A 25,371-nucleotide genomic window follows, 5' to 3' on the forward strand; every position below is an offset into this window, starting at 1 on the left:
CGAGGCAACTTCTTAACAACCTTACTCTGCTAATTAGATTGGTGCTCTTTTCCTCGGTCGTTTCTTCGGTGTGGCTCCCTTTTCCTGCCCGCTTCGTTCGACTGGCTGATTCCTCTGGCTGCACTGGGTCCGGTTCATCCGTTTCCACTGGCTCTGTTTCCTCCGGCTCCACTGGTTCTGGTTCCTCTGGTTTCGCCGTCTGGTCTGACTCACCGGAGTGACCCAGAGACTCAGTGTCTCCCGTTCCATAGTCATCCATCACACGTCGGACCGGCGACGGCACCGGTGTCGCCTGTCGCTCCAGCGCTGGTGATGACAGAGACCGTCTGGTGGGCGGGACGGACCCTGTCGCGCTGACAGGCCATTCCGGTCACCCCGGCCCGGCGTCTCCCCATAGTAGATCCAGAACTACCGACATAGCACATCTACATATAAGAAACACCCCAGATCCGCAACAGACCACAATTATGGGACTTACATACACTAGCTTGGGAACTACCCCAGATAGCAGCTCGTCAACTCTGTACCCGGCGCTTGTTGCAGCATCCATCACAATCAAGCCCAGATGAGAGACCATCTTAGACCGCAGCTGACCGGTCAGAAGTAAAAAACACTAGACTACATCGGTAACCACCCGATGACCAGTGGATGGGAGTCAGTGGACCTCAACCTCCAACTCAGAGTATGTTCATGGGTCGCATGATGCTACGGCCGTCGCAGTGAAGGGCGTGTGTGTACTGTGTATGTAAGTGGGCCACTGCTGCCCGCCATTGTCACCGCAGCTGTCACCCGGTCGGACCGCGACGCTGGCGAACTGCCACACGCCGCTACCAGCATGGGTACACAGTCGGTAGCGTTTGTCTGACCACTGGTCGCTGGCCGCCGGCACGGCGCCGGGTGTCGACGGGTGACTGCCGGGGCAGGACGCCGCTGGGGTAATTGGGGGAGTCTGGTCGGTCACTGGGCGAGGCGTGAACAAGAGACGTGCACGAGTCACTAGGCTGGGGAAAGGAGAAAGGGAGGAACCGCCAACGGGGTGGTGGCCGGTTGAGATAGGTTATTAAAAGGTATGCCCATCAGTAACAAAAGCTTTTGCTAAATGGCTTTTCCTAGTTTCATGGTTGCCCCAAGCCATGTTGATATGAATACATGTAGTGTCATGGAATACATATCGTGTTACGTAATGGGCATTGTTATATAACGTTCTAATATGCCAAATCCTGGAGCTTGAACCAATTTTAGACAAACTCAGTAACGGTATTTTTGTATAACACTTTATTGAACCATCACTTACATAACGTCCGGAATAATATGGCATCTCCGGGTCAGGTTAATGCCCCCCCTTTGAGCCTTGTATCCGACCAGATATGCTCGTATTTTATTCCCTGGATGGTCTGGAAGATTAAAAGCAAATCTATTTTGGGTGCTCTTTTGTTATGTTCCTCACAGCCCACACACCTAACGTGTTAGCCAATCGTAAAACTTGTGCCAGCACCTGCTTTATTTACACGTTTCACCTAGTTGTACAACGAAAAAAAAAAACACGTCCATCTGACTGGTTCAGTGACATTGGACCGGCTTATAGAGCCTAGAGGCTGAGGCCTGAGCGCTGTGATCTAGCAGCTCCACCGGTGAACCGTCAGCTGCGGCAGCTCGGCGGGGCTGACCGCCGTCCGCTGCTGTCTGAGCTCGCAGCTCGGCGAGGCTGACCGCCGTCCGCTGCTGTCTGAGCTCGCAGCTCGGCGGGGCTGGCTGCCGTCTGAGCTCGCAGCTCCATTGTGCTGGCTGCCGTCCGCTGTAGTCTGAGCTCGCAGCTCGGCAGAGCTAGCTGCCGTCCGCTGCTGTCTGAGCTCGCAGCTCGGCGGGGCTGACCGCCGTCCGCTGCTGTCTGAGCTCGCAGCTCGGCGGGGCTGGCTGCCGTCCGCTGCTGTCTGAGCTCGCAGCTCGGCGGGGCTGACTGCCGTCCGCTGCTGTCTGAGCTCGCAGCTCGGCGGGGACGGCTGCCGTCCGCTGCTGTCTGAGCTCGCAGCTCGGCGGGGACGGCTGCCGTCCGCTGCTGTCTGAGCTCGCAGCTCGGCGGAGTTGAACGCCGTCCCCTGCTGTCTGAGCTCGCAGCTCGGCGGGGCTGACTGCCGTCCCCTGCTGTCTGAGCTCGCAGCTCGGCGGGGCTGGCTGCCGTCTGAGCTCGCAGCTCCACTGTGCTGGCCGCCGTCCCCGGCAGTCGGAGGTGGGCCGCGACCCGTCCCATCCCTCACGGCTTGCGTCAGTTGGCGGAGACTGCGGTCCGCCTGCGGCCGTCACCACGCTGTGCGGTCTGTCCGGCCGGGGCCCCCTGGTCATGTGGGACCTGGGCCCACATGGCTCACGGTCATGTGTGACTGGCTATGGGGTCAGTCATCGCTCGTCAGGTGCCTGTGCCTATGGTACTGGCCGGGTACCAAGTCGCTCTCACAATCCATATCACTCGAATGCACTCTGACGTTGTACAGACCCGAATTCACCAGCGACCCTGTCCTTCACTTTTTGCCGGCCCACAAATAGGACGGTGTTCAGCGCGGCTTTTTACGGGACTCGTGGACGGGCGTGCTCGGCGAGGTAAACAAATATCTGCCGTCTCTAGGACTCTGTGGTTCTGTGTCTGGTGAGTCACCAGCAGCGACTGGGCTATTATGGTCACCGTGATTGTTTCGAGCATGGTTGTATCCTGTCCTTTCCGTTCGCCGTTTTGGATCTAGTCCACGATTATTATGTTCCGAAATTACTAAATCATTTGGTATTTTATTCACGTTTTTGCGCTCGGTTATCACTGTTTTGTCTGCCTTTACCAAGTCTTAACGCTTTAATGGTTTTATCTTTGATGTTTTGCACGTTCATCAAAATACACCTTTCGAGGTAATCGTTACACCTCAAGGGAGAGCAGTTTACGGTGTGGCTATCCTCTTCGCTCATCTTCAGGCGGGCGTCACCCGTGCCATGTTCTGTCCGTAGGCCCAGAAGATCGCCGAGCACAACCGTAAGCAGGAGCGGCGCCGCGAGGAGCGCGAGCTGAAGCAGAAGCAGGAGCGCATCCGGCGCGCCCGCGAGGAACAGCAGAAGGCCCGCGCGCGCGCAGCTGCCGCCGCCGACGCCGCGGCCGCCGCCGGAGCGGGCCCCGGACGGGCCGGAGGGATGCCCGGAGGGATGCCCGGAGGGATGCCCGGAGGGATGCCCGGAGGGATGCCCGGAGGAATGCCGGCGGGCATGTCTGATCTGTTCAGCGACCCGGAGATCGTGGCCGCCATGCAGGTGAGCGATGGCGATCAGGCGATCGCGAGCGATGTGCTGATAGGTGGTTTTGGTAAGACGAGTGCGTTGCTGATTCAGAGTTTTATAGCGTGCCGTCTTTCTTGATGCGATCTGTATTCTGTGCTGTGAATGAATCGCATGACCTTGCCTGGTGCCTTACGACTGAGTAATGATGATTTCTTTCCAGCTGGGATAGTTGAATTTTGCCAGAGATAAGAGTTCAAGGAGCAAGTAATGACCTAGTTTGTGAAGCAATTACGCTCACGGGAATGTTTCCAGTTGTTTGTCTTGAGCCAGTTATTTTCACGCTCTTCAATTATAATTGTATGCAAAATTATTAGTTAATGCTAAACTTAACATCGATGCATTGCACGAAAACAATATATGTACATACCAGGGTATACCTATTGATTTGCACTGCACCCCAACTGCACCCGAGTGATGTTTAATGGTTAACCTAAAGGTCAATAACCGCGACAGTACAAGTATTTCCACAGGCTCCCTCCATTTTGAATATTGCGCACAACTGTCGAAGTATCCTGACGCATTACTTCCCGGGAACAACGGAATTTTCCGTGCACTTTTACTCAAAACAACCGGAAACAACATTTTCCCACGCGTTTTACTTAAATCGTTTATGACAATGTGATCCAAAAATGGCTGAATCCGTCATAACCTGACCTGACCATGTTCTGCCGCAGGACCCCGAGGTGATGACGGCGTTCGCCGACGTCTCCCAGAACCCGGCCAACATCATGAAGTACCAGGGCAACCCCAAGGTGATGGCGCTCATCACCAAGATGACACAGAAGCTGGGCGGTGGCGGCGGTGGTATGCCTGGCTTCCCCGGCGGTATGGGTGGTATGGGCGGTATGGGTGGTATGGGCGGTATGGGCGGCCCCGGTGGACCCCCGGGCGGTGCCGGTGGACCCCCGCCCCCGCGACCCCCGCCCGAAATGGATGTCGACTAAACGGCCACTTCTCACCACTCTGCCGCTGTGAGGGCACAGCCTGCCTCCCCCACCCCCATTGCCGCCTCCCGCCGCCCCTGCCGCCAGCTCTGCTCAACGTGGGCGGCTGTGGCGGCGGGACACGGCGGCCGCCCCCGCCCCCGCCCGGAGAATCGGGTGCCGGCGGCGGCGGCCCGACCCCTCACCGCATCGGTAGCTCACGTCGTGTGGCGGCTTATGGCAGCGTTCACAGGGTCCGTGAACAGCGCTGGAAGACATTTATTCGTCTCTGGTCAGATCTGGGCGTGGTGGTCTGTGACTGCCATGTGTAGCCTCCGGGCAGTCCGTGGCCGCCGTGTGTTCAGAGCTGGCCGTGCTTGATAGTGTGACTGTCGCGGGCCGTCGGGGGACCGGCCGGTCACTGTGCCAGTACAACGGAGGGCGTCCGGTGACCGCCGGGGCGGCAGTGCCCTCGCCCCCGCCCCCGCCATCGGTTCGACAAGCAGTATGTGTTGCGTTCTGCTTCAGTTTGGTTCATGTGTAATATGATAACCTGGGTGAGCAAATAACAAAGACCATCCGGTATACTGGGTGTTTGTTGGGAGGAGGATTAGAGATGAAATCAAGGAGGTTTTTCGATCTATTGTTTATTGGCGAACTACTTGTACCAATCGAGTTACGAACACTGCAGACGCTTCGGCTATCCGATAACAGCATGGTTCGCAACTCGCAAAACGGTATTATCATTCCCACTCGCACAATTATTGCATACATCAGTAGCATTCATACGCTCTGCCAACCTATACCACAACGCGTTCACGACTTACATACCAATAAATACAATAAGGGTAAACAAGCAACGTAATTCGCCTCTGGAACATTCAGTTCCAATGGAATAAATACTCGAATAACAGACAAATCAACGCCCCGTGGTAACTCCACAGAGACAAACGTATCCTTCAATAATGCGCCGAGCATGCCTCAACCAAACAACAACCTTACCATGCTGTTAGCCGAATGCGCTACTTATAATCGCTTGATGTAATTTGACGACTCATATTCGTCCTTCAACATGCTCCATTGACTAACGGTTAACTCACGTCGGGAATATTTTGTCAGGCTGCAAGCAAAACATTTCGGTATTTCGCGCACAATACGGACACTATTCCGCCCCCACTGTGAAGGACGGGCACGACGAGACTGCGGGCCATACCGGCAGTCCACATATAAGTCTGTGAGGTGTCGGTATTGCACGCTCTGGCCCTCTGCCGCCGTCAGTCGCATCACAGTCACGTCACGGCGACGTCAGTCCGTTCGCGTCAGTTCGTGAGCGGCTGTCTCGCGTCAGTTGGTAGCGTCACGTATCGTGTGGCGGCGGGGCCAGCCCGCCGTCACTGGCGGCAGAGTCGGCTGGTGGGTGCCCGAAATGTGATCACGGAGAATGGACAGACAGATAGACGAAGAGTAGTTGAAGAAACACTGAGTGGAGTGCGCGTCAGTCGTCGCGTCTGCGGCGCTGCCGGGCCGCGCTCGCCGTCACTGAGGAGTGGCGGCTCGGCGGCGCCGGGCGGGCAGGTGTCGCCCCTCCGCCATGAGCAGTCTGAGGGTGCCGAGCGGCGCGGGCCGGGCGGCCGGCGCCGCTACAGCCGCATCAGATGCTCCAGGTTACGGTGGAACGGCACCTGCTTGATGCCGGTCGAGGGGACAGCGGGGGGAGATTGGACTTGCAACCAGCCCAGCACGAGCGGGTCGTCACTGGACAGAGGGGGGTCCGGGCCGAGCCGGCCGGCCGGCAGGAAGCGGGCCACCTCTGGCGCGGCCAGCCGGCGCAGCTGGGCGCTCAGCCCGGAGGCGGCGGCGCTGCGCCAGCGTGGGTGCGGCGCCAGCAGCACGCTGGAGCCGAGCAGCCGGTCGGCGGAGAGGCGCGGCGCCGGCTCGGCCCGCTCGTCGTCTGTCAGGTCCGTGTAGTGGGCGGCCGACCGCCGCCGCCGCCGCCGCCGGCCGGGCCGCTCCACCGAGTGGGACCGGCTGCGGCGCCAGTGCGGCCGGCGGGCGGCCGGCGGCGGCGGTGTCAGCGCGCGCCGGCCGAACAGGCTGCGCCGGTGGCGGAGCTCGCGCGCCGCGCCCGAGTCCATACTGTCAGTGGACATGGACGGGGGAGCGGCAGCGACGGCAGCGGCGGCAGTGCGGCACACCGGGCAGCGCGAGCACTCGGAGGTGACGCTGCAGCTGCCGGCGCAGCTGCAGATGCAGCTGCTGCCGCTGCCGCTGCTGCTGCCGTACCAGTCTGTGTCAGAGTCGTCAGGGTTGCGTCCTCCCCGCTAGTCGCTACGCGTCTTATACGTGTTCTTCCAGATCTCCACAAGAATGACAGACTGATGGAAGCGGTAGAAGATCATCAGCGGCAGGCTGATGCGAGAGATGATGCCCCAGGCGAGGAAGCCATAGTAGTTGAACTGCATCTCCTGCGAGAGCCAGTGGTGCGACATGAACGTGTCCATCATCCACAGGGTGACGTTTGAGAAGAGGAGGAAGGTGATGACCTGTCGGCCGGGCTTGGCCATCTGCTGCTGCCGGGTGGCGCACTGCCGGCGGCTGGCCTCCGAGACCAGCATCCCCTGGCAGGTTGTCTGCACGATGAGCGTCACGTTCAGCACAAACAGCACCAGGTGGCGCGGCTCGTTCAGCTCGATCCCGCCCACGATCAGACCGAAAATACCCAGCAGGTAGACGCCGACGATGGTCACCGAGCTGAGCATCGAGTCCAGATGCAGCGGCTTCTTCTTGTGGGTTACCGACAGCTTCGGCACCTGGTAGAACCCGACCAGGGTCATTACCACTGAGAGACTCAGCACCACCAGCTGAGTGCCGGCAGAGAGCCAGAACATCTGGCCCTGGAACTCGGTCGTGTCCTTCATCACGAAGAAGATGATGAGCACCACGATGCCGCCGACCAGGCAGAGCAGGCCGAGGAAGAGGCCCTTGGAGGCGGCGCGGCAGTCGGTGCGCCACTGCTTCCGTCGCCGAGAGTCCAGCGTGCTGTCGGAGTCGGCCTTCTTGGTCTCTGCCTGCTTGGAGCGCTCGCGGCCGACAGACTTCCACATGATGTAGGTCACCGCCGCCGCGATCAGGCTGTGGACGGAGATGGGATTGATCAATGGGAGAACAAAGAAGACGGGTGCGTCACATGAAGTGATTGGAAACGTCCCAAGAGTACGGAATCCCCCAGTGTTAGAAATCGCAATTGAAGTTTCTGATCCTGGCGCTAGATGGCAGCAGTAACGAACGCCTGAAGTTAGACTGTACCGCATGACACTTGGCTCAGTGCTGAAGCCCTCTGTAACTTGCTGTCAGAGGACTTGCTTTCGAAAGCATGTTCCTGCGTTTTAGAGGCTTCCAGCGCATTAAGACTCACTCAATGATTGGGAAATTTCGCTACCCTCGTGCGGCTAACACGGTGCCTGTTCATATCGTTGCCGTTCTACTGACCTGTACTCGACGATGAAGGGGAACAGGTAGGGCATCGACTTGGTCCACATCTGTCCGAGCGTGTTGTTGTTGTAACACTGGTAGAGCCGCATTACCCGCTGGGCATGCGCAGTTGTGAAGGAGAACAGCGATCCGTTGACGCACGGTGCCGTCACAGACTCTGCTCCTGCAATCGAGCGACATTTAGCGTCAGCAATGCATGGAGGGAAGTTGCCGAGCTTAAGACCGATGGCATTATTGATGGGAAATATTTTTGGCAGTTTACAGCATTAGGTGGAGTTAAATCAAAGATAAAATACATTAATTTTACGAATGTAGCTTGAAAGTAGCCTAAGAATCACGCATTACCAGCGTACCTGAAGTGAAGGGGTTTCCGTAGTAGAGAACGCCCGAGTCGCGCATGCCGAGGTCCAGCGAGCGGTCCACCGGAGACGCCTCCGTGGTGACGTCCACGTCCAGGTAGCCCTCGTAGCCGAGATCCTTCAGACCCGGGAAACCTGAGAAAACATACGTCGGCCGGTCAGGATGGTGCGCCGAGCTCGGCATCCACATGGGGGCTATATAAAAATAAACTACACTAGCAGGCCATCGCAAGGGACAGTCGTCTGCATATGATTAGACGATGCTATCTGCAACTTCCACAACTGTGGTATCGCTCTTTCCGAAGACTTATTTCTAGAATAACTGCTGAACTGACTATGCTCCGACACCATCGACTTCGTCAGATCTAATTTACAATGACTGATGTTTATTGCTTTCCATCGTGAGCCGTTCCTCGCAGGCCCGATGACGTACCCTGCAGCCGCAGTGCGCTGGGGCTGGGCGTGCCGCCGTACTGCAGCGGCCGGTCCGGCTGGGCGTGCAGGTGCACGAAGTGGACCCACTCGTGAGCCGAGTCCCAGATCACCATCCGGAACCACACGGACAGGTTGGTGGCCACCAGATGGATGAAGCCGAAACGCGCCATCTGACCGAACTTCTCGACCACGACCTTTGGGTGGAGACGGGGTGGGTCAGTCGGCCCGGAAACAGACAGGGACCGGTAAGAGGGTCTTGATCCCTCGGGGAGGGGATGTCGTCCGAACAGCTTGGGGTCTGGTTGTGTGTATTTCAATACAACAGACGGGCTAGCTTTGTAAAACTGGACAAAAACGAGGGGTCGTTCCATGACACTGACATTACTCTTGGACTGTCGACCGCCCGTCGTTTATAAAGGGCTGGCAATGAGAAACCATTTAAAACGAGCGAGAGATGAACTAAAATGCATTGATAATGCACAAGCAAATATCATATTTACACCCCTGTTACTTGACGCGTGTTTCTGCTACTCGACCCTCTCGCTTACCTCTGAGTTGACAAAGAGGAAGTGCATCTGCAGGAAGGTGAAGATGGCCTGCAGGATGGGATGCGCGAACGACAGCTCGCCGCTGCAGGCCGTGTCCGTGGTGGAGCGCATGGCGATCTCCAGACCGTTAAACACCAGCGTGCCGAAACCAAACACTGCCGGAGGGAGAGGGGGCACAGGTCAGTCAGAGGCAGAATACGACGCTGGTGTTTGATGCCGGTAGTACACGCTATTCGTAGCCGGGAATTTACCTACAGAAGACGTCAACTTGATGTGAGGGTTGATGCGTTACAATTCGTTACCATCGACAGCGTGTCTCGTGGGGCCTAACAACACACACGCACACTTAGCTGCGGTAATTGCCACTAATCACTACCTAAGCTATCAACATTTAGACGTACTTGTGCGCTATGCGTTGTTTAAACTGCCTGACTTTTTTAAATTACCAAACGTAGAGCGTACGTACGCAACCACAAATGATCACGCGATCTAGTCCTGCTCGTCTTTTTTTCAATTAGCGTCACCGCTCGCTCTGCTACCCGTATACGAGCCCGTGCAATCACAGATGCCGTCCCGGCGGTCACGGCCCCGCTCAGGAGCCCACCCGGGACACACTAAATAATTGTGACGTCACGGCGGGTAACCGCCGGAAACACGCCATTTCCGGCGTCACGGCCGTGACGGGACGCTGTCTGTGACGCACCGAGACGGCGCTGTGACGTTAGACAGACGCCGACCAGGTGGATGAAGATAGACGGGACGAGGAAGAGAGATGTCAGATGAGTTATATCTTTCAGCTCATTGAAAGTTAATCTTCAAATATCGCGTACACTGGGGCAGGTCGTTATTCGTAACACGTGTTTTGTTTTCTGGTACCTGGCTAAATCTAAAATCAAATGCAGCCATCTACATCAATGCCGGCCTGATTTGTAAGTAAAACGTCGTATTTCCGAATACATTCTCAGAGGCCTCGAAGTCTACGGAGTCGAGTACAGGTTTGCACCAGACCCGTTGTACTGATAAAATGACAACCGTTTACCACTACACGGCGCAGGCCCGAACCCAGGTGCGTGGTTTACCCCGAACATATGTATAGCTCCACCCGCCCTCAGGCAGGTGCCCAACCGCCAGCGTGTGCTCCTCCACCTGGCCTCAGGTGTGTGTTTCACCCAGAGCTCCTCCGTCCAACCTCCGGTGTGTGTTTCACCCCGAGCTCCTCCGTCCGACCTCCGGTGTGTGTTTCACCCCGAGTTCCTCCGGCCGACCTCACCCCGTGGACCACCGGCCGTGACCGTCCCGGGCGTCACGACCGAGCGTCACGTCACGTCACTACGCCATCGTCACGAGCTCATCACGGCGCCCTGCCGTCACGCGAAGCCCCGCCCATCCCATCGCTCATGTTCGTCACGGCTCGACACTGCCCTCGGTTCCTGGACCGAGGGCAGTGTCGGTTCCTGGACGGCCCGCCTGGCTTTTTCCGCTCTCTACAGATTATCCAAGCACTCAACTAATGTTCTGTTTGGTTGATACTTAGCTTTTGTGAATGATCTATACTTACAAAGAGCGCCGACTCGTAGGTAAAAGCTGGTGCGCGTCGTCTTGGAGCGTGAGATGTGCGCCCTCTTGAGCGTGCCGAAGCTGGCCAGGCTGGTGATGTCCGGGTCGGCCTGCGTCAGGTCCTGCTTGGAGGACGTCACGCTGGGGATGTTGTCGGCTACCACGGTGATGTAGATGCACAGGATGGCGATGATGCTCCCCACGTAGAGGTACATCATGAACACGCCCTGCAATGTCAATCACGCGAGTCAGGTATACGTCAAGTCCGGCCTTTTCACGCGAGTCAAGGTGCCTTTATTTCACGATCGGTTATCACGAAATAATGTGCGAGCATACAGCCAAAGACAAATTCCAACTGGAAAACGTTTCTAATTTTTTGTCTTAGCAATCTATATGAACAATGGAACGCTTGTAAGTGTCTTAAATTTAACGATTGCCGCGAACACACACGATCATTCGAGCAGACCAAGACCAATGCTATCGCCATCTTTATATCTCACCTGGAATGTCAGCGGCAGGATGGAGTTGTCCATCACCTCTGTGAGGCAGAAGGCGATGGTGAGCAGCACCACCAGCTTGCCGTACATCGACGACAGGACCACCCACATGTGTGTGCTGAAACAGAGGATAACAGCTGAGGTCAGCCACACGGAGCCCTTGGCGACTTCGAGATGTCCAGCGAAGAGGGAATGGATGCGCACTAGTATTCTGATTGACATACATCGCATATTTGGGGGTATTGTGTCGTGTTTGTGGGCATTATAACAATCATTTTTGGATAATTTGCGTCCCTGGCTTCCTCAGGGGGCATCAACACCGATCTTGCGTGCCTTATTTGTCTCTTCCCTCGTCCACTCGTGCTAGTTTTTGCAGCCAGCCATGGGGTCTGAAACAAACTGTTTGTGTCCTGAAAACCTCCAGGAACCACAAGGCCATTGTGTCCGGTGATTTGTCCCACCGGAGTGGCCACGCACCGTTCTGTCCGAGTTACTCATTGTTCTGCCTCTTTAGTGGGTCTCCTCACACCGAAACATAACTGTTATTTTCTGCAAAACCAGCGCTATTGTCCCCACGCTTTGACGCCGTCGCTCCTGCCGTCCGTAGTAACTCCCTGCTGAGAAGGTGGGAGCATGAGTCGTAGGTAGTTCAGCTCGGGTGCCGCCTTGGACGAAGCCAGAGTTGAACAGTCCAGGGCTTCAAGAGAGAGGGAAGGAGTCGCTTGGAAAGAAGTCATCACATTATCCGCTGTTGGTCTCTAGCTAAGCCGACAATTCTCCTTGGTGACGTGCACTGTCGAGCTGCTCGAACACAAGTTTCAGTCCAAGTTATAACTGATATTAGTGTTTCCGCCCAAGGCCCGTCGCTCCGTCCACGGTCCGACGCCACGCTGGCCGGCTGGGTGGGCGTAACTCGGACGGTCCAGTTAACGACCTGACGAAGCGCCAGATGGCCGGCGTTCGGTCGGCCGGCCGATCGTGGACAGCTCGCTCCTATGATGGACGACCAGTGCCGGGGCTTTGCGGGACCGTAGTCAGCTCACGGAATTATCTGTCCAGCCAGTCAGCCGCTGCATCTGCCAGTGGGTCGTGGAACCGACTTCGATTGCAGTTTTCGTACGGTACAATACCGATTACCTACTTCGACTGGCGAATAGTTGCGAGGCGCGTGCAATGTGCAGTCTTCCGAACAATTTAGTCAACTGGAACCGTGTTTCTCTGATCGGATACATCTGTGCCCGTCAGCTGTCCATCACCTGCTCATTGTTCCCTCTCTGTGTGACCGCTGCCCGCGCCGGCAGCGTTGCAGAGAAGTGGGCTACACGCGGCACGGGTCACGGTTCGGTGCCTCTCAGCCCGTTACACACGCGGTGGGGACGGACGGCGAGGGACAGCCAGTCAGAAAGACCCGGTCTTCTGCGGCACTGCGGTCAGCAGATGGGTTGGTTAGATGGCACGTGAGGTCACCGACTGACATCTAGCAGATGAAAGACGAAGTCACTCGACTGACCTCTCCTTTTTCCAAATGCGACGTCGATTTGAAGCACCGGAATGTAGCATCGATGCATGGATAATCGTCTTGTTCTAGGGCTTGTTGTTGTTTTTCACTTCCGCCCCGCTGCATCCGTTAATATCAGCCGAGTCTAACCACGAGTAGTCTATTTCGGTGATTTTCCGCCCCACGGTCTCGAGTCTCGACTGCGCTTCCCTGAACCGTCTGCCGGACCGTCGGGTCTTCAACTCTTCAGTCACCGACCGACGCAGCATTACCGCCACGCTGGGTGTCCGCTAGCCCACCAACAGACCAACGGTCTGCGGCGGCGGCGTGAGGCAACTCAGGCGGCACATGCGCTCAAAGCGCCCCTGGTCACGAGCGCGCTGCTGTGGTGACACTACGGCTAGGACCGTGAGCGTGTGGCATGAGACGACCACCGAGGCCTCATCACGGATCGTGAGTCGGCGGTTAGTCGACCAGGTGATCGTGAGGTGACCTGACCTCAGGTCCGCTAAACGGAAGGTGGCTTGATGTTAGACCTTCTTGGAGGGAAGTGTCCAGACTCTCGGGTCCGAATGGATTGATTCTCTCTAGTCAAGCCGATGAAGTGAAGTGCCGATTAGGACCAAGTGGGACCACGGATGATACCTGATCCCACAAGTCCGGCAACACAGGCAATGTAGACGGACATAAATGTTCGGGGACGCAACCAATGTTTCTTGAAAACGGCACATGAGTATGAGGAAGAAATTTTGTCACTAGGCGCACGCCTTGTGACTTTGTGAAAGATAACACTGTAACTACTGCGACACTTTTTTAGAAAAGTGTTTCACTTTTGAATAATAAACCACAAGCTTTATATCAAATGCGATAAGCTATCATTAACCATTATCAAAAATGTCACTTTAAAGGGACCCTCCCACCTTAACATTAGTTTTGAGTTGAGATAGCCAAGTTTGCGGCCAGGCTCAGAAACCACCATTTATCCTGGTCGCAACCCCCGCAGCTTTATGGTGTTCAAGAAATTTCTTCCCTTTACTTGCAGGGTGGGACCAGCGTGGTCCCTATCTCTAAACCATTACGGGAGTCTGATGACGTCATCAGGCTTTCGAACGTCCGTTAAATGTTTGACTAAAACGTTTTGTAGCACACGGTGGTATATGCTGCTTTGCGCGCAACAAATGCCGCACTTTCAAATAAAGTCGCTAGGAACAGCGGAGATCCCAAAAAGTAAACAATAGTAAAAGTCTAATATCTTGAAAACCGGTGAATATTTTTCGATGAAATTTGGTAGATATTCGTTTTTGCTCTTTCTGAACCGAGCGACATCACTTTCATGCCAATTCATTAACTTTTTTGAAGGTGGGAGGGTCCCTTTAAATAAATGCATTCATGTGCAGGTCAACAAAAAAAGACGCATGGATGCGCATCGATCTATCCGTGACAGAAAAGTGATGATATAGGTCTGTACTTTTGTCTACAAATATCACCACTTCGCCTCCTCCGCTTCGGTACTCACGATTTCTTTGGATAACCGTGGATCACGAGAAGCGTTTCCTTTCGGCCCGATCTCGATCGGGTCGCGGGTCGCTCCACCTCGTGACTTTCACGAACTCCACGCCGTAGATTCACACCACACACCCTCCGACCACGCTCCGTGAATCCGCTCACCGATCACGATCCCGCCAGACCAACACTTCCCTCGAAATCCTTCACATGCAGGAGAGCACCTCACACCCGCCGCTAACCCTGCAGTTGCCGTCGCCGTTCTGATCTGCAACTGAGAGCCGCGCTGGGAGAGAGCTGGGGAGGCGGCAGCTGCGCCCCCGGCCGCTCAGTAGGCTAACCGGCGCGCTCGGGCGCCTGCCGTGACACGCGCCGGGTCGGGCGCCGCCCCGCCTCATCCAGAGGCGGATCTCCCCCGGGGCACGTGTCGCCGGCGGGTGTGAGCTTTCTCCGCCTGCCGGCGGCGGTCTGTGCGTCCGGCCGTGACCAGATGAGCCTCCGGAGGGTGTCAGAGGATCAGCACCCCGCGGGCGGCGGCCGATCGGCACACAAACAGGCTCCGGTAACAGGCCATCAATCCAATGACTGTGTACGTTCATGACGTGACTCGGAACTGGGTCTGTACGAGCGGGCTGATGCTCTCATCGCACGGCATCCTCTCCAGGTCACCGCTCGGCGTCATGAGTGTTACCGAATAAACAGACATGCAACCGGGTGTAGTTGGCAGTTGCATAATCGAGAGTCATCGTAAGAGATGATGTGTCAGGGAGTAACTCGGTCAACGAGGTTCGTCACGGCTTAATAAGACCCGTTCTATACATACAATGCGTATATAATGCGAAGAACGGTCCGCGTTCGAAAAACGAAGTAGCTTCTTCAAACTGCTATTTTGTTATCTTGGATGTTGAAATTTGCGATATACCTACCTAATTACCGTAAATCCACTTTTGTGAAATGATGCATAGTTGGTCGAATTTAAACGGTGACCGCACGCGGTAATCTGAATTACCTTATCTGGTAATCCAGATAAGGCACGATTTCTGCACCCTGCCGTTTACTTCACAAGACTTCACGGTTCTTTCCTCGCTTGATGCTAGCCTGCACCACGAGCCAGTGAGATCCAGTTCACGATCTTTCTCACAATCTCAAAGCTTGGAGTAGCATCGAGATCATCCTTTGACACGCCTGTCAGAGCGCACCAGAAAGAAAGTACCAGCCCATAGTACAACAATGGTCTCACTTTCTCCGCACGTTTTCGGTGGATTGACGCGGACATTTAGGGCGGATCGAACTGTCTGGGGAGGGTCGCCGCTTCTGGCGCTTCAGTTCGACCTCAGCGGGGTCGGTGGCTTCCTAATGTCACGGCGGTCACGGTAGATGCGTTGAGTGGCGCACTGACGGCGTTACTGGCGCACTGACGGCGTAACTGGCGCACCACACGTCGGTCGGTCCTTCGGAGTGGCGCGGCTCACGGGTGACACAGGCTGACGGTAGGTGAGCGCTGGTGTCTCAGTCGAGTTACTCGGACGATTTCTCGATATTTGAGGGAAGTACTGACATGGAAAGACCGGAGGCCTGTGAAATTAATGGTGTGTGGGTGATGTGCGTTTACTCGCGAGTCGCGTCTAGGAAACGCAGTGTGTTTGGGAAATAGCACGTGTCGCTGTGGAACTTCAAAAGTGCATTATGTAAAATAGATGTATTGCGGTAACATATAAACGTTTTTGGGCCTCGTAACCGTAAACCACGCATTGAACGATAGAAGCAACTGAGATGGGAAGCGAGTGCCTAACTCTCAAGGCATCACCCTCAAAACATCATTTTGTCGTTGCAATGAATGATTAATGAAGCCAAAATCGAACTAGGAGATGAGCGTCACGACAAGAATCGCTTAACGTGTTCAACTTAACGTATTTAAATGTAAGTATGTATTCAGCGTTTTGCCGCAATGCCAATTCTGCACTGAAAACAATTTAACCCAAGGCCTGCGAGTAAACCGGTGTTTTGCGGTACCCCTATCCGCAACCATTTTTAACCCTCGCCGGACCTATTGGTTTTCTACATACGCGCCGGCCGAGGGGGGGGGGCGGGTACGACCCCCCCTCGCCGTTTCGCCCCTGGTGGAGCTAGCGCGTCGCGGAAAAAACGGGCGTATGCGCCGTTACGAGACGCAGAGATTGGTACCCGATTTTAAGGTCCTAGGTCAACCGGTGACCTCTGAGGTCAGGTCAAGTGCCCCAAGGTACGGTTCAGTTTTTGGTGAATAACTTCGCAAAAAACGGCAGCAGAGCGCCGATTTTGGCAGCATCGTGTTCGTCTCGCTCAGGCGCGTCGAATGACATACTTTTTGTCCGGGTCAGGTCAACTTGGGGTGTTGACCTCAGGTCAAGGTCAGGTCAGCACCCCCAGGTCACGAAGTTGGTCGAAAGAGGTCATGTCGCATATCATTCGATTCGGCAGGTCTTCCTGAGTCCATTGGTGGCTTTCCCGACTCGCTAGCTCAATTTGATCAAGAGTTATTGACGAAAAACTAATATGACCTTGATGACGTCATAAATGACGTCACGCAAGGTCAACATTGCAAAAGTGACGCATCTAACCTTGCAAGGAGTCCATCAAATCACGATTCTGTGTGCTTGAGATAGTTGGAGATCGTTCCCGGCGCCAGAATAGCAGTTTTCATTTTTCCCCATTGACTTATAATGGTGAGGTCACGAAAATGACCTGACCTCATATGACCCTTAGGAAAAATCCGAGATATACAAGTTGTGGGACTCATAATGGATACTAGATCCTGCAAGTTTCATTTCCCTGTGACATCTCCTCTGGCAGTGAGGGCGTTGCGAAGTTGCGACATCTGATGACCGTGCAGAGGTTCACTTATGACGTCATAGGTCAGTGACCTGACCTGACCCAAAAATGCGGTTGGTGTCAAAAGATCCGGCTTGGATCAAAGGTCAGGTATGCTAAGTTTCAGCTCTCTATCGCCAGCGTGTTCGGAGCTATCGCGAAAAAACCCTATGGGGGGGCGGCACCCGCCCCCCCCCCCCTCGGCCGGCGAGGGTTAACCACCCTCCCAGGAGTACAGTAAGGTCCCATTGCAGTGTAGTCGTCCCTGCTCTCAGCGGACTTGTTCGCTGACAGCGGTTATATCCGCTCAGAGCAAGTACGACTACACCGCAATGGGACCTAGCACTACTCCTGGGAGGGTGGTTAAAAATGGTTGCGGATAGGGGTACTCGTAAAACACCGGTTTACTCGCCAGCCTTGGGTTAAATTGTTTTCAGTGGTGCTCCAACAGCAGCAAACGCTCACGCTACACGCGTCGTGCTAAATGGCCCCCACACGCGTGTTATCGTTCGTCATAATCGTCAAGCCCTGACGCGCTTTACAGCTAGATGCGCATCCGTAGACTCGAGATGCAACGAAGGCCCTTGCAATTTTCTGCTCCGCATCCACCATCGTTTTAACAATGACGCAATGTATGGCTGTCGTCGCTCAAAACTGCTACGTGCCGGAAGCGTGCAATCAAATCTATAATGAAAGCGTGGATGTTGCGAAAAACAGTTGCAAGCCCGCTTTATAAACCACTCACATATGTCAGATTACCTATATGTAGGGACCAATAACGTAATCGTGAGGTTTCAGGAAAATAAACATAGTGAAGCTCGGGTAAATATATCACCGTAGTGTAATAAATAACCATAGTGCAAATGTTTAGCCATAGTGTTATTGATAATAACCATACTGTAAATGTTTCACCATAGTGTTATTTCTTACACTATGGTTTTGCCATGTAAGGACCTGGTGAACCGTAGAAGAGTGGATAATCGCACTCACAAAGCACCCAGATAGACCCCTGGCCATTGCTGTTTCACTCACCATGGCTCGGTCTCCTCCCAGGCGCTGTCGCCGCTCTCAGAGTCCTGGCGCTTCATCGTCTTCTCTTTATCAGTTGAGGCGACGGTATCGTCCGCCTTCAGCTTCTTGTGCTTCTTTTTGGCGTTGGGTCCCTTGGTGAAGCTGGCGGGCGTGGCTAGCGGGCCGAGCGGCGGCGCCGGAGGGGGGTTGGTGGCCGTGCCATGGCTGCTCGACGGCAGGTTTCCGTCCAAGCTGTCCCGGTCCGGGTTGTCGCTGTAGGCTGTAACACAGAGAGGGGGTGGTTAGTCATAACAGTCAGATCGGCAGTGATGGACTATGGAGGATGGAAAGTGGGCTAGTTAACGGGATCCAGCTCTCTCAGGGCTGGTCATAATTCAGTCATTAGGTCAGCGTAGCGATTCAATTAGTGGGTGCCATAAACTGCGGTTTGTTTTATGGACTTCAGTCCAATAAACGGTCAGAGTCGAGTGATAAAAGGATCAGTGCTTTGCCTTTCCACAGCGCCATAAACCCTTGAAAGTCCCCCAGTAACTCATAAACTCTAGTTCATCTCTCGTGTTTGGTTTTCCTCGTTTCCCCGCTGGCGCTTGACTGCCCGCTGACAGCTATAAAATCAAACCTTCTCCTCGCGAAATGTTCAACCACGCTGCTATTTCGGACACCTTCACAGCCACCGGCGGCTAGGCATTGCATGCATTACCGTTCGAACAACGGAACGTCTTTGATGACCGCGGCCCGTCCGCACTATCACGTCTCGGCGGTCGGGTTTGGAACCAATATCAGCGCGTTCCAGCGGTCGGGCTAGAACCCAACACCACCTCGATAGTCTGTCGGTGGCCACGGCCCGGACCGCTACCTCGACCACCAGTGGACTCGACTGTCGGGCTGCGTATACGCGTCAGGTGGTCCCGCGCCGTACCCGCGCCGGACCGCGTCCGGCACTGTGACTCTCACGTCCCAGATCAGCGCGAGCCTCACCGTATCACCGGCACGCGGCGACGCTGTTCGCAGCGGCGGAACGGCTGGTATCCGGACTCTAATGACAGGATGTGTGCCTCAGGCTGGAGCGGTGGGTGGTGGTACTAACGGGCTAGCCGGGTGATGGCACAGTTGTGTGTCATTTATATCGGTTATAGGTGATTGCAGTGTTTATGAAGGGTGTGCTGCTGAAGTGATTTATGACTAATGATGGCGAATGGCGATTGAAGTGACAAATCGCTTTTTCGACGCTTCAACTCCGCTCTTGGCCTGGTGAAAAGCAAAGTTGGATTTGCAGTTAGGTATAGTATGGTTGTAGAATATGTGGGGCTACTGCTGACATATTTATGAGTAATTTACTCACACAAAAGGCACTCATGTAATTCTATCTTATTGGGCTAGGTATAGGACGTAGGTATCCCTGAAAGTTGTCCGTTTTATAGGCCTTGTTTAATTAAGTATTAACCCTCGCCCGTAAACGGCGATCTGCCACCTTCGCCCATGCAGGGGGGGGGTTGGTGCGACCCCCCCCCTTGGCGTTTGAAAACGGAGCGTCGTAGAGCTTAGCGGAAAAGACCAAAGGATTGCTCTCGCCGAGATCTCGCGATTGGTGGTATATTTTTTGGTCCTAGGTCAACATTTGACCTACTTTTGACCGGTCAAAGGTCAAATTTTCGGAAAAATAGACTTTTTTCAACTTTCCGCGGCGATTGCGGCAAAACGGTGGGAGATATCGACTTGAAACCTTCACTATCGTGTTCCTTGATCAATTCTCTATCGTTTGGTATGTATTTCGTTTCCCTAGCTCTAAAAATGGCGCGTTGGGAGCGCCGGAAGTCGGCAAGGTCACAGTCGGCGGCAGAAATTCGAAAAATCAAAATTTAAATTTTTGAAATCTGATTGTATTTTTGGATTTGGGAGGTCCATTTGCTCCCTATAGAAGCTAATATTGCTGCATATTCCCATTGAGGTGACAAGAATTAGCAAAATAGTGGTTCGGGCGCTTTTCAAAAATAGTACCGGATGCTGTTCCTCTTGTGACGTCATAGCTCCGTGACCTGACCTGACCCGGTCAAGTTTCTTATACCATATGATAGCCAATACTTGCCCCAACATGCATGGGAAGCTTCATCACGATCCATCAACCGATGTCCGTACCACCGGCAGGAAACCTCGGGCGTTGGCACTCAGTTTGTGAAAATCCGGCCGGAGGCTGTTCCCTTTGTGACGTCATAACTCCGTGACCTGACATGACCCGGTCAAATTTTTTTATCAAAAGATGCGCAAGGTTTGCCCCATAAGGTACCCAAAATTTGGCGGCGCTGCGCGCCGCCGTTTTTGCACTATTTCCGAAAAACCTCAGGGGGGGGGGTTGCACCAACCCCCCCCCCTACATGGGCGAGGGTTAAGCCAAAAATATCGAACAGTTTAGAATTATTTGTATCATAGACGTTCAAATACCTAGATACCAGTGAAATAAATTCAACAAAATGAGCTTTAACATTCTTATTGAACGTTCTGTTACACGTTTCAAGCCCTCAATCACAGTGCCGGAACGGTAACACAGTACGGCTCACAGGAAGTCAGTTCTGTAAGCTTCATGTTGTCTAATGTCTCTACACATCAGTGAGCAACACAGACAGAGCCCAATTACCTACCTTGGGGCCATGAATATAATTATGTGTGTACTAAATCGTCATACCCTTCCGTTACATTGACTCGAATATTTACTGCATATATTAACATTTTATTATAAAACTAGGTGCCGAGCATTACGCGCAGCGTAATAAATCAATTTTCATTCAAATCGGCCCAGTAGCGGCCGAGTTATGGCCAGAATAAATTTGGCGTCTCCTCCTGGCCGGCGGTGCTCTGTTCCGGTATTCATTGCCAAAGGTCAGTGACCTTCCGGCTCTGATTTCGCCCAGTTTTCGCAGCGAACAATCTGAGCATACGGCGCGTGCTCTCTGCTCGGCGCCGGCCGCGGCCCAAAATGCCGCAAAGATGCGCCCGCCACGTGCAAACCGGCGAGCGCACCCCCACCAAAATTTAATGCGACAAACAGATGCACGCGTCCGACTTAAGTCCAAAATTTCACCCCCGTAGCCCGCACCGTTCCGGAGCAATAGCCCGCCAAGCGTGACTGACGCGTTACATACATACGTACAGACATTTTGATTTTTATATATGTAAACTAGACGGACAGCATTACGCGCAGCGTAATGAATTAATTTTCTTTAAAATCGGCCCAGTAGCGGCCGAGTTATGGCCAGAATAAATTTGGCGTCTCCTCCTGGCCGGCGGTGCTCTGTTCCGGTATTCATTGCCAAAGGTCAACGACCTCCGACTCTGTTTTCCCTCATTTTCGCAGCGAACAATCTGAGCCTAAGGCGCGTGCCGTCTGCTCGGCGCCGGCCGCGGCCCAAAATCCCGCAAAGATGCGCCCGCCACGTGCAAACCGCCGCACGCACCCCCTCGAAAAGTTGATACGACAAACAGATGCACGCGTCCGACTTGCGCCCAAAATTTCACCCCCGTAGCCCGCACCGTTCCGGAGCAATAGCCCGCCAAGTGTGACTGACGCGTTACATACATACATACATACATACATACGTACAGACGTTTTGATTTTTATATATGTAAACTAGAGGGACAGCATTACGCGCAGCGTAATAAACCAAGTTTCATTGCAATCGGCCCAGTAGCGGCTGAGTTATTGCCAGAATAAATTTGGCGTCTCCTCCTGGCCGGCGGTGCTCTGTTCCGGTATTCATTGCCAAAGGTCAGTGACCTTCCGGCTCTGATTTCCCTCAGTTTTGCAGCGAAGAAACTGAGCCTAAGGCGCGTGCCGTCTGCTCGGCGCCGGCCGCGGCCCAAAATGCGGCAAAGATGCGCCCGCCACGTGCACACCGTCGAGCGCACCCCCACCAAAATTTAATACAACAAACAGATGCACGCGTCCGACTTATGTCCAAAATTCCACCCCCGTAGCCCGCAACGTTCCGGAACAATAGCCCGCCAAGCGTGACTGACGCGTTACATACATACATACATACATACGTACAGACGTTTTGATTTTTATATATGTAACTAGGTGTCCAGCATTACGCGCAGCGTAATAAATCAAGTTTCAATAAAATCGGCCCAGTAGCGGCCGAGTTATGGCCAGAATAAATGTTGCGTCTCCTCCTGGCCGGCGGTGCTCTGTTCCGGTATTCATTGCCAAAGGTCAACGACCTCCGACTCTGTTTTCCCTCATTTTTGCAGCGAACAATCTGAGCCTAGGGCGCGTGCTCTCTGCTCGGCGCCGGCCGCGGCCCAAAATCCCGCAAAGATGCGCCCGCCACGTGCAAGCCGGCGAGCGCACCCCCACCAAAATTTAATACGACAAACAGATGCACGCGTCCGACTTGCGTCGAAAATTTCACCCCCGTAGCCCGCACCGTTCCGGAGCAATAGCCCGCCAAGCGTGACTGACGCGTCACATACATACGTACATACATACATACATACATACGGACGTTTTGATTTTTATATATGGGATAAATATTGGTGGTGTGCGCTTATCAGCGGTTTCGATGCAATTTCCCTGACCACTCGACTTACATTATCTGTGATAATCCACCTCCTTCAGTATCCTCTGTATGTTCACCTCTGCCACCACTCGACCACCCTCGTCAGTCGTCACCCGCCCGTCGCCACCTCCTCGCCCACTGCCGCCCGGCGCACGAGTACGTCGGCCGCCCGCCCACCGCCGGCCGCCGGCCGCCAGATGGCTGCCGCCCCCGCCCCCGCCCCCGCCCCCGCCGCCGCCGCCGCCACCAACGCCGCGGTCACAGTGCCTCGAGCATGTGACAGATGGCAGAACAATTATAGCGGACAATCGAGGACTGTTGTCGCCTCGAGCAGTTTTGGTAGGCGCTCGGTGCAACGGGCAGGCCAATTATTTCTGCGACGATATGTGCAATTGCGACTGAAGCGACTGATGGTTGCCTGCGCGAGCCCGGCGCAAATCCATTTCTGCAGTTTCCGATTTCATAAAGAGCATTACAAGCCCGGAGCAAAGGCTTTTGTATCGAAAGCTAGGAATCAGGTTAGGATATACCGAAAGAGTGTTGAGTTCAGTTATCAATAGCTAGAAATACGATTCGATCGTACAGTGTTCTTCTATTTTGTATGCCAAAACACTCCAGATGCACCACAGTTCACACACTAAACCGTCGGGTGCGTACCGAGAGCTTGTCTTAACATTAGAACTATAGACTCAGATTGTTATGTTTGCTTCTTGTTACCGCTGTTACGTGGTGTGCTATGCTATCGCATCAGTTTTCAGTACCTACCTTATGCCTAACGATAATTTCATAAGTCACATGCAGTACTGAATGCACCACGTACCTACACTATGATTTACGTGATTTATATAGGTACACGTAGTTCAGATAAAACATTGATCATGCATATCTAGACGTCCCATTAATAGATAGCTTCATTAGAGAGCTACAATGTAGATAAAGAAGCAACCAGGGCAATGGTGATCAAGTTTCGGAGTTTTGGCTCTTGGATGCAACTGGCGTTGAGCTCGCTTGTGCCTTGAACGCACGCACAAGAAGGTAACGTCGTCACAGCATCCCGGGAATGACCATTTGTCCCACCGTTCCAGCAAAGCTTGAGTTCGGTGTAATCTGGTTAGGTATATGATTCTGTACCTTCCATGTTATATGCATGTTCACTGTGTTACCTCATTGCGGAAGGTGGTACGTGATATTAGCCCCTATTCACTGTCCAGGATTGGTATTTTGCAGGTTATGTATCATTTAGGTACAATATAGTTAGTCAATTATCTCGCTTTCCGTATAGTTGGCTGAACACACATTAGCTGAGATTAATCAATTTTGTAGCTCTCACGACAAGCCAAACGTGTTATTTCCAAAGTTAAGCGATTACCTTCAATTAAATCCATTCTTACAGTCCACGGAACATCCTAAGCGGAACAACTGGAGAGTGTCCGTGGGAAAAAGTGCAGCACGTCGGTCACCGTTGTTCTGTCCAGAGTGAGCGAGCACTTCACATGGCCGGAATGGGCCGTTAGCGAGGTTGGCCGTTTGGCGTACGGCACTAACGGCGACTCTCGAATTATCGGTGTGTCCAGTGCGCAGTGCAGGTGGCGCCAGCTGCACCTGGCGCCAACAGCGCCACAGCACCGCGGCGGCCAGCTTCCGAACTAAAGCTTCGGATTTTTGGCACGCAGCTGGGCAGGGGAGCAGGGCCTGCAGGGGTTTGATGTTGGCGCTGAGCTGATGTAAGAGCGCAACGCCGTTTCCCGTTCTGTTTTTATTCGCCAATCAGTCAGCCACCCTCTGAGAAGCAAACGGTGGGTGATTGAAGGTGTTCATCGCTCAATGTCTGAGGACCTCTTTTGAAGGACCGCCCTACCGAAGCTAAGGGTTGTCTTTATAAGCGGTTACCTTGACATGGTACCAACTATAATATGATCTTATGATGCCAGCGGTGATGACTACCTTGACCTATTTCTAATATAGAATTCCTTTTATATAGATATGCCTACTTCTAATAGGTATATAATTCGGTAGTTGTTTCTTGGACTGCACACCATTCCTGCAGTCTTCTAAATTGGCGCATCATTTTCAAGCCCAAAGGCATGCTTTAAGACATTGCGAGGCTGGCTGAAGTAGGACACTTTTTATCTTACTTCATTCTACAGCGGGCTCAAATTTTAAAGAAGCCTGGTCTAGAACTACCATGGTAATGAACTAGGACTTCCCTAGGCGTATGTAATGAAAGGAGCTACGGACAGCAAGCACGTCTTGAACCTAAATCATTTTCATAAGCGCCTCGTGGATGGTGATTTTACTAGTAAAGAGTAGGTACTAGGTAGGTAACAAGCCACTGTGGCTGCTGGTTACACGGAAGTTGGGTCAATTGGAGATAGCAGCGTGTTCAGATCAGATAAAGCAACTAGCAAAGACATTATAAAGATACTAAATCAGGCGTGTTATACGCCATAAAACATCCCGAAGCAGCTGACTGGTCATCTCCACCGCAGCAGCCATCTGCAGATCGGTCCGTGTCTAGGGCTGTCCCAGTATACGGGACTGCTATGGTAGCGCCTTCAGACAGACTGATCCGATCTGTATCAGCGTCCAACGGACCTCCGGAACGACAGATGGATCGGCTTAGCCGCCTAACGGATACAGGCGTTGGATAATGCTACCGGCGCGGTGGCTGTAAATGGCGAGACATCGGTAGTCGTAATATCCGAGATATTGGACAGCTCTGCGGTCAAGTGAAGCTAGGAATACCGATTCATTTAATGGATGTCCGACGAAGGTTTTGGTAGAATCATGCACAAAGAAGCTGAATAATGGT

General features: G+C 53.7%; 2 protein-coding genes across 6 annotated transcripts in view; one reads left to right on the plus strand and one right to left on the minus strand.

Moving 5' to 3' along the window:
* LOC122380483 (hsc70-interacting protein-like) overlaps positions 1-4,818 on the plus strand; it is a 31,924-nt gene extending 27,106 nt beyond the window's left edge. For all 3 annotated transcript variants that reach the window (XM_043363670.1, XM_043363673.1, XM_043363672.1), the window contains exons 6-7: positions 2,989-3,285; positions 3,987-4,818. In XM_043363670.1, the coding sequence (XP_043219605.1) occupies positions 2,989-3,285; positions 3,987-4,256 (567 nt within the window). In that variant the 3' untranslated portion in view covers positions 4,257-4,818. The remainder of the gene's footprint in view (positions 1-2,988; positions 3,286-3,986) is intronic.
* A 1,738-nt stretch (positions 4,819-6,556) lies between these two features.
* The window catches only part of LOC122380484 (proton channel OtopLc-like), a 51,444-nt gene continuing 32,629 nt past the window's right edge, over positions 6,557-25,371 (minus strand). For 2 of the 3 annotated variants that reach the window (XM_043363675.1, XM_043363674.1), the window contains 8 exons: positions 18,007-18,265; positions 11,127-11,241; positions 10,628-10,853; positions 9,070-9,224; positions 8,520-8,715; positions 8,081-8,221; positions 7,725-7,890; positions 6,557-7,367 (listed from right to left, as the gene is read on the minus strand). In XM_043363675.1, the coding sequence (XP_043219610.1) occupies positions 6,557-7,367; positions 7,725-7,890; positions 8,081-8,221; positions 8,520-8,715; positions 9,070-9,224; positions 10,628-10,853; positions 11,127-11,241; positions 18,007-18,265 (2,069 nt within the window). Of the gene's footprint in view, positions 7,368-7,724; positions 7,891-8,080; positions 8,222-8,519; positions 8,716-9,069; positions 9,225-10,627; positions 10,854-11,126; positions 11,242-18,006; positions 18,266-22,590; positions 22,708-25,371 lie in introns of those variants that run through there. The other variant, XM_043363676.1, reaches the window with a different exon arrangement.

The sequence above is a fragment of the Amphibalanus amphitrite genome, unplaced genomic scaffold (genome assembly GCF_019059575.1).
Source record: "Amphibalanus amphitrite isolate SeventyFive unplaced genomic scaffold, NRLGWU_Aamphi_draft 000098F_arrow, whole genome shotgun sequence".
Classification (NCBI taxonomy): domain Eukaryota; kingdom Metazoa; phylum Arthropoda; class Thecostraca; order Balanomorpha; family Balanidae; genus Amphibalanus; species Amphibalanus amphitrite.